Here is an 8265-nt window from a genome sequence, read left to right as displayed (position 1 = left end):
CTTCTTTTTGTTGACAAATGATTCTCATTACGAATTTGGGAAGACGTTTGTTGCACGTATCACATTGTCACATGCCTTGTAAAAATTAAAAAAAATGTTACTGAGCAGCTGAACAGTTTCAGGCAGATTTTCCTAGCGCTTTGGACTTTGAACCCTGCCGCCGTGAGCTTGTGCAGCCTGTTTGAATACATGCAATTTGTGCTTGTATTAGAAAACATAACATTCTGCAGTTTATTTAATTGTTTAAGGGCATTTCGCGATTTCAATCATCATACAGTAACCAGCAACAACCACCCTTCCTCTTCTCATCGAAGACATGCGATGCAGTACTAAACAGTCTCTCGCGATCAGTGCTTATAATGATTTTTGCATCTTTCTCGGACAGCTTTAAATATTTCCACACTGCCGTCATGTTTGCTGCATTAGCGCGCGCTTCTATTTGATCGCGTCACGTCATTGTTCGGTACAATTTATTCGGTCTTTTAGCTTATTCGCTTGTATTTTCGGTTGCCGAACATTCGGTGCATCCCTAATATATATATACATACATACATAATATATACAGGTTAGGGTTTAATCCTAAATATTAAAAATAAACCTAAATATATATGTTTTTATATTACAGTAATATGCTCCTCCTCCCCCTCTGTTTAGCTGTGTGTCATTAGATTTGCATGATCACTTGTCAGTTGTCACCTCAAATCTTATACAAAATAATGTGTTTTGTCACTGCACTGTTGTCAATGTGAACATACCTCAATGGTTTTAAACTGATAAAAAAAAGGAAAAAATGTCCCTTAAAATTTTAAAGTTCTGACATTACTCTTTCTCTCTTTCTCTCTCTCTCTCTCACACACACACACAAAATACTGCAAACCCTTAAAAATAGCAACGCAAAATGAAGCATGACTGGCTTAAATATGACATGCCACACAGACAAGGAGACAGCAGAGGTTTTCAAAATGAGGAAGAAAATGATGAACTGGGAATAACTGTTTATTTTACTGCCCTCTAGACATAATGTATCATCAGCTCAGTTTAAATAAATTCAACACGTTCTGCTTTTCTGTCTCTCTCACACTCATTAACACACACAAATTGTTGGCAGGAGGCAGCGCGTGGACAGATGCAGGGGACCCGAGGGGGTCATCTCCAGGTCAGGAAGTGTGCGGCTGTGGAGCGATGATGGACTCGAGGTCGCCGGGGGTCACGCATGCGGGCAGAGAGAAAATGCCAGCCAAGTGGCACCACGTAGGACCACACACGTTCAAACCTTCGGCGAGGAGGAGAGGTGCCATGTTAAACACTTCTTACTGGAAGAGCTGGACAGAGAAGACATCCGCACTTCTTCAGCTGCTGGACACTTCTCAAGGAGTCTAACCACCGGAGAAGACAACACACGCAAACCTTGGATTAGAGCTCATCTCCGGTCCGACTCCTACTGGGGACTACTTGTCAGTCCACTAATCCAGTCCTCATAGTTCCTCACAGCAGAACGGACATTTGGTGGATATTTTCTCCACATAGGACGAAATCCACTGAACAAGGGCATGGCCAATATGGCTTGATTTGAGGTCTGAGTGCTGCACGTGTAAACACTCGCAATACTTTAAGAAACTCAGGCAGACTAACAGTCTCTCTCTTTGTCCCACACCCACCATTTCTGAGTGAGAGAAAAGCTCTTACGTGTCTCTCTAATCATCATGAGCCATCGTTCACGCTCATCAAAAATAGAGGGAAGAGAAAGAAAACCAAAAGCACCAAAAAGTGAAAGATACATTGTGACAGACAGATGCTATTTGGTATGGGAATCAAAAAGAATTTTCCGCTTAACGTTTTAAATTGTTTATTTTACTTTTTGTAAAGAATAAATATTTGGTGAAAAAAAGTGATTCCCCTGCCTAATGATGAGATGATTCTATAATAAAATCACTAATAAACAATATTTTACTAAATTAAAACAGGTAAAACTTTAGATTAGGAAAAACATATTCACTATAAACTTCTTCCCTCAGTAAACCCCTAATTTGCTGCTTACTGATAACAAGTCAGGTAGGTGTTTATAATAGTTATGTTCAGGTATGGGGTAGGGTTAAGGGATCTAGAATATGGTGATGCTGAATTATGCACTAATAAGTGCTTTGTAAGTACTAATAAACAGCCAATATGCTAGTCATAAGCATGCTAATAAGCAAATAGTTAATAGTGAATATGTGTTCCCTAATCTAAAGTGTTACCAAACATTTCTTGTAAAGGATGTGTTTAACACTTTTTTTACAGGAAGATTTAATTCAATTCAATATTTGGCCTTAACTGTTAAACAGCTATACCAAACAAAACAAAAATGCAGTAATATTTAATTCATTAATATTTATAAAATTCTACTGACGAACTGCATAATGGACATCATATTTATCTACACAATGTCACATAAACAACCAGTCAGTAACTAAACTGATTTAGGTTTCACTGTAAGTTGTATGTGTTTGATTGAAAAAAAAAAGTGTTTAGGTAATTTGTTCAGGAATCAGACTACATAGTTGCACTGTATGTTTTCGATTCACTGGAGAGAACTGGCTGATAAGAGTAATTTATTCTATAATCTGACTACACTGTTCATGCTGTAGATTCACTAGTGGATTGAATAAGTAGTGCAGGATTCGGTCATGGTATTTTAGTACGTTTGACAACTGTAAATGGTTCTTTACATTTGGAACATTGTTCCTAACCCTAGATTTTATTGTAGTAAGTTCAACGTTTGGGACTCGAACTGGATATGCAATGTTGTTCTTGAAAAAATGCGGTCACGGACATTCATGAGGCTTCACCTTTAACGGCTGAGAGAGTCTTTGCCAGAACGCTGAACACAGAGGGCCCTCTTCTCCTACAGAGCTCTTCTCACTACCTGTGTGTGTGTGTGTGTGTGTGTGTGTGTGTGTGTGTGTGTTTGTGTGCAGGTGAAGGCTGCCTGTGTTCATGTACATAAAACAACCTTTATCCTGAACTATCCCAATTTACCTCATAACATCGGAGCTGTAAATCATCTGTGCAGCAATGAGGCATATAAACCATCTTCAGGTGAAGCATTACATTGGATCAACTACACCACAATTTTCACAACAGTAATTTTATCTGACAGATTCAATGAAACTGTGTGACTTTCTCTGGTGGTGTACTCAAAAAAAATCTAAATAAAAAAAGAGCATTGACAAACTTTTATCCTCCACTTTATATTAAATCTCCCATTAAAAGTGCATTACCTCACCAGTCACTTTCTGTCACGTAACCCCAGATTGCACAGAAACAGTATTGTCTTTAGACGTGTATGTAAAAAAAAGCGTTCACTAATCGCTCTATACATTCAGACAGGGAAAGGTGTGGAAAAATGGTGTAGCCGGTTCCATCTGACTGAGCTTGAAGACGTGCAACCCTTCCCACAGCCTTTAAGATGGAAAAGAACATGGCGTCTCTGTTTTGTTAATGGGACACAAAGGCACATTCCAGCTCCTCAATGCTGAAGGGCTTTACTGAGGCTGAGACAAGAGTGGGCTAATGGCGTGTGGACAGACGGTTAAGGGGGGATATCCCCACTGCACTAAGCCAGCGCACACACACATATACACAAGGGAAATTCATTCAGCCAGCAAAGGGACACCAAAAAATAGGCAAGGTAGACTGAAAAGTAGAAAGGGTCAAAAGTAAAGGAGTCATCTGCTGGACTATGAAGGACATGCCATTGAATCATAAAAAAAGACATTCTTTAAACTTACTGGATAAGAACAAACAAGTAAATGAGTAAGTGAAATATTTTAATATTTTATCATTATTATTTTTGCCAGTAACAAGGCTACTGTATCTTTATGACAATAAAGTAAATAACAAAAGTCAAACAACTAACAAAAAAAAAACTATATAAGACATTTACAATCTTAAAAATGAGTTTTTTTTGCAATGATGCCATACACACTCCAAAAAATAAAGGTTCTGGTTCTGGCACTGATAGTTCCATAAAGAACCTTTAACGTCCGTGGAAACTTTCCATTGAACCTTTCAGTTCTTAAAAAAATTTGAATGTGTGAAGATCTGATCTAAAGAACCTTTTCCACTATTAAAAAACCTTTTATGGAATGAAAAGTTCCCATGGATCTTAAAAGTTCCTCAGAGAACCATAAGTAACAATAAAGAACCTTTATTTTTAAGCGTGTGAGAATAATACAAGACAAAAATTCTGAAATACATTCAGGTGATACTTTTTCAAAAACATCAGTTACACATATCTCGCCCTCCCCCTATACAACATAACAGACACATGTTCATGAGGTGCTTGTTAAAACATTATGAAGGCCATTTGATCGAAAGCAGAGTGTAATAAGCTATGAACCACTTGCAGTGGGAGTTAAGTATATAGTTACATCCGCCCATACAGCACAGTCAAGGTCAAAGTTTCCCTGCTGTGGAGCGATACTACAGTGCATATTTGTTTCTTAAGCCGGTGCTAAGTCTCTCGCTTGCCCTGCTCCGATACTCCGCCTAAACAGAGTATGATTAACCTGAAGCATTGCGCAACAACCTGTTGAAGTGAGCAAACTATATTAACCCCACAAGACTGAGAGTTGCTATCTAGACTAGGAGAATAATGATCAACCAGACTGTGCCTACTCTCTCTCTCACACTTTTACACATTATTACACCCCTTTCTTTTTCTCAGACCCTTCGAATGCTGATATACTCCAACATATTTTTCTTTGTCACTTTACCAGTTTTGAAACTTCAACTCCCTCCCTGTATCGTCCTTTCTCTCGCTAATCCTCCAGTGCTGTTCTTCTCTGCGGGGAGAGACAGTGTGGCGACAGCTGAAGGCAACCCAGAGGACGGGCAGAGAGAACTGCCCTACTATTATCAATTACATAAATAAATACCAGAAATGCAGTTAAGCGTGCAGCAGGCCGACGCAGCCGGATGCAGCAATGCGGCTGGAACGGTGGCAGCACATTTCACAGCTCATGACTATTACCGCACAGACTGACTGACAGATGTCCCGTCATCTGCTCAGCATCACTTGTGGATTGATCGGTAATGCAAAAAAAGTTAGTTTTGCACAAAAAAAAAACGGGGCTGTGCTAAAACACAAACTGTTTAAATACAGACACTTTCATCACTAACATAGCTTTCAGAATAACCAGTATCACATTTCATGCCAACTCTAAAAAATAAAATATAATGGGGCCTGCTGGTCTTTTTTTTCATATTGGTCACTAAGCACACCAGTGTGATTTTTATAATGATAAAGCTGCCTAACAAAATGTTTAAAAAAATACATTAATAAAAATAAAATAAAACATTTTTATTAATAAAAAAAATAAAACAACAACCGGGAGTGTTAGCATCCTGCTGATGCCTATACATGCAGCCCCCCTTTTTGCATATAATTCACTGATATCCAAGATGGCCACTTCCACCACTAGTGTTAACTCTGTGGCTTTATTTCTGGCTTTATCGCTTCTCCAGACTGGCCTTAGCTTGGCGTTGGGTTACACGCTCCAGCTTGGCAGAGATATTTCGAGAGCCCAGTCAAGCTGTTTTCAAAACGTATGGGCTCCAAGAGAGAGCTGCAGAATAAACACTTGCCTCCAGACGCGCTTCTAAACACTTTGGCAGAAAAGTACCACACTTAATCACAACAGAGTGAAAACACAATGAATGCTGGTAAAGTGTAATGAGGTGAGGGGTGTGATTCACACGTGCCACAGACAGCGGGCTCTGGCTCAGGCCAGCAATAAAACAGTCTTTCTGTACTAAGACAGATGGAAAAACTTGCGGGATAAAAAGTTCTCCAAGTCAACCAGGGAGAAATCAAACTATGCACAGCTGATGCGAGTGCTCCATTGATACAGACCAAAGGAGACAGCATCAACAATGATGGCCCATTCACACCAAGGATGATAACTATAACGATAACTTTAAAGTTTTAATAATGCATTTATGTGGACGCTAATATAGTTAACGTTACAGTTATCGTTCTTGGTGTGAATGTACCTTTAGTCAGTAATGGTAAAAGTTACAGCTTGACAGTATACTTAGACACACTTTATGTTTTATTACTGTAAAAGGGCTCCTAAATTATCAGCAAATCCTTAAAGTTATTTAAAAATGAAGAAAATATAATGGTAAAAAAGAATTCAGAAAGAGATAATACTAGTGTCCGTTATGCCCTGTAAAAATCAGCAGCAGACTGCTGAGAAATACATTTGTGGAAAGCACTATTCATAGAAAAGCACCCCAACTCACCTCAAAATAAAAATAACTGGCACAATATCTACCTTTTTATGCTGCATGGGTTTAAAAGCAGGCCGGTGAGGTTTTAAAGGCTGCCTGTATTTAATAATGGATGAGCAGCCCTCTCTGTACTACCAGTTTGGGTCATACAGCATTTAGTCTGTTACACTCACACAAAGTACCCAAAAGCGGCCCAAGATGGACTTTGAGCTACAAAGCGAAAAACCTCTCAACAACTGCCAGACTTATTCATACATAACACATTTAGCTAAATGTAATAATCATACTTCTCAAAATGGATTTTTCACTTCTAATTTTTAATATTGTTAGTTTTTCTTACTGCTATGCTGCAAATAAAACTGATTGTATGCAGGTGTGTTTCTGAGTCATAGTAACAGTTTATTATGATTTGATATTACATGATCAATGATCTTACTCACTTGATGCCTGAAAACAATTTTAGACTTGTTTCAGACAAGCTATTGTTAGTTTACATAACTGCATAAATTACATGTCATTATTTCAGGGGATTCCTACATGTGTTTCTGCAGCAATTCGTTATAGAAACATGTAAAATGCGTAACATGTACATTGCCAGAGCAGTTTTGATAAGAGAACCAAACATTTCTAGCGTCAAACATACATTATGCACTTGTTCCCAGCATGCACTTGATTGTTAACCGTTACTGTGGTGACTTACAGGTAATAAGTGAAAGCGCTGAGGCCGGTGGGGACGGTGGTCAGTCCTCGTCCAGAGCAGTCCGCTCCTCCGTCTTCATCGCAGCGGCACAGCGGAGAGCTTGTGGCCGGAGTGGACTGTCCCTCTCCCGCAGCAGCAGCACAACCCCACAGCCCCAGCATGAGCATCCGGGCGGCCAGCAATGCCATTATTCTCCTCCTTTCGACCCAAAAGCCCCTCGAAGGAAATGCGTGGTGCTTGTTTCGCCAGCAAACAGAGATGTTGATAGCTCCTTTAACCTAAGAACAAGTACAATATCAGACTCTCGGAAGACTTGGGTTGAATTCGCTGGGCTTGATCAGATTTAGACATGATGTGGGCGAGTTAACGGACTAAAATTAAGCTACAACATGTCTTATTGTTGTGAGTGTCTTGATCGGTGTAAATAAGTGCTCTTACCTAATGCCCGCGAACGATAGGCAGATCGGGCCAGTCAACGGTCATTCTGCGCGGAGTCTCGAGCCTCACACCTCCAAAAACACACAAAACAAACACCAGCATGAGCATCCGGGCGGCCAGCAATGCCATTATTCTCCTCCTTTCGACCCAAAAGCCCCTCGAAGGAAATGCGTGGTGCTTGTTTCGCCAGCAAACAGAGATGTTGATAGCTCCTTTAACCTAAGAACAAGTACAATATCAGACTCTCGGAAGACTTGGGTTGAATTCGCTGGGCTTGATCAGATTTAGACATGATGTGGGCGAGTTAACGGACTAAAATTAAGCTACAACATGTCTTATTGTTGTGAGTGTCTTGATCGGTGTAAATAAGTGCTCTTACCTAATGCCCGCGAACGATAGGCAGATCGGGCCAGTCAACGGTCATTCTGCGCGGAGTCTCGAGCCTCACACCTCCAAAAACACACAAAACAAACACCTTTAGCTTGGATTCCCGGGTCTAAACAAACGGGGCTCCTGATTGCCCTGATTCGCTAAGCGTCCGCTTCCAGGAAAGCACTCACAAAACCGCGACGAAACACGGCGGTTACAACCGTACTCTCTCTCTCTCTCTCTCTCGCTCTCTTTCTATATTTGTATATATATATATGCTTTATTTTTTATTTACCATGCTGTCATACTATTTTATAGGAAATTAATAGCGACACAATAAGGTTCTGAAAGTGCTGTAATTGTTTGCGTTATCATTTTGCTTATAGAAGGTTGTGACAGACCCAAATCATCACTGCTGCATAGTTGCATTTTTCCAGTTGCCAAATATGTTAATGTACTTAATGTAGTGATTTACTTCCATT

General features: G+C 39.9%; 1 protein-coding gene across 3 annotated transcripts in view; it reads right to left on the bottom strand.

Annotated features, from left to right (window-relative positions):
• The window catches only part of lgr4 (leucine-rich repeat containing G protein-coupled receptor 4), a 71826-nt gene extending 64324 nt beyond the window's left edge, over window positions 1–7502 (bottom strand). For all 3 annotated transcript variants that reach the window (XM_016552836.1, XM_016552837.1, XM_016552835.1), the window contains exons 1-2: window positions 7415–7502; window positions 6977–7254 (exon numbers count right to left, since the gene is read on the bottom strand). In XM_016552836.1, the coding sequence (XP_016408322.1) occupies window positions 6977–7164 (188 nt within the window). In that variant the 5' untranslated portion in view covers window positions 7165–7254; window positions 7415–7502. The remainder of the gene's footprint in view (window positions 1–6976; window positions 7255–7414) is intronic.
• Window positions 7503–8265: the final 763 nt, after the last annotated feature.

Source organism: Sinocyclocheilus rhinocerous, unplaced genomic scaffold (assembly GCF_001515625.1).
Source record: "Sinocyclocheilus rhinocerous isolate Xijiao unplaced genomic scaffold, SAMN03320098_v1.1 scaffold225, whole genome shotgun sequence".
NCBI classification, from domain to species: Eukaryota; Metazoa; Chordata; class Actinopteri; order Cypriniformes; family Cyprinidae; genus Sinocyclocheilus; species Sinocyclocheilus rhinocerous.
Note: the sequence above shows the minus strand (reverse complement) of the source record. Positions and strands in the feature narration are given on the sequence as shown.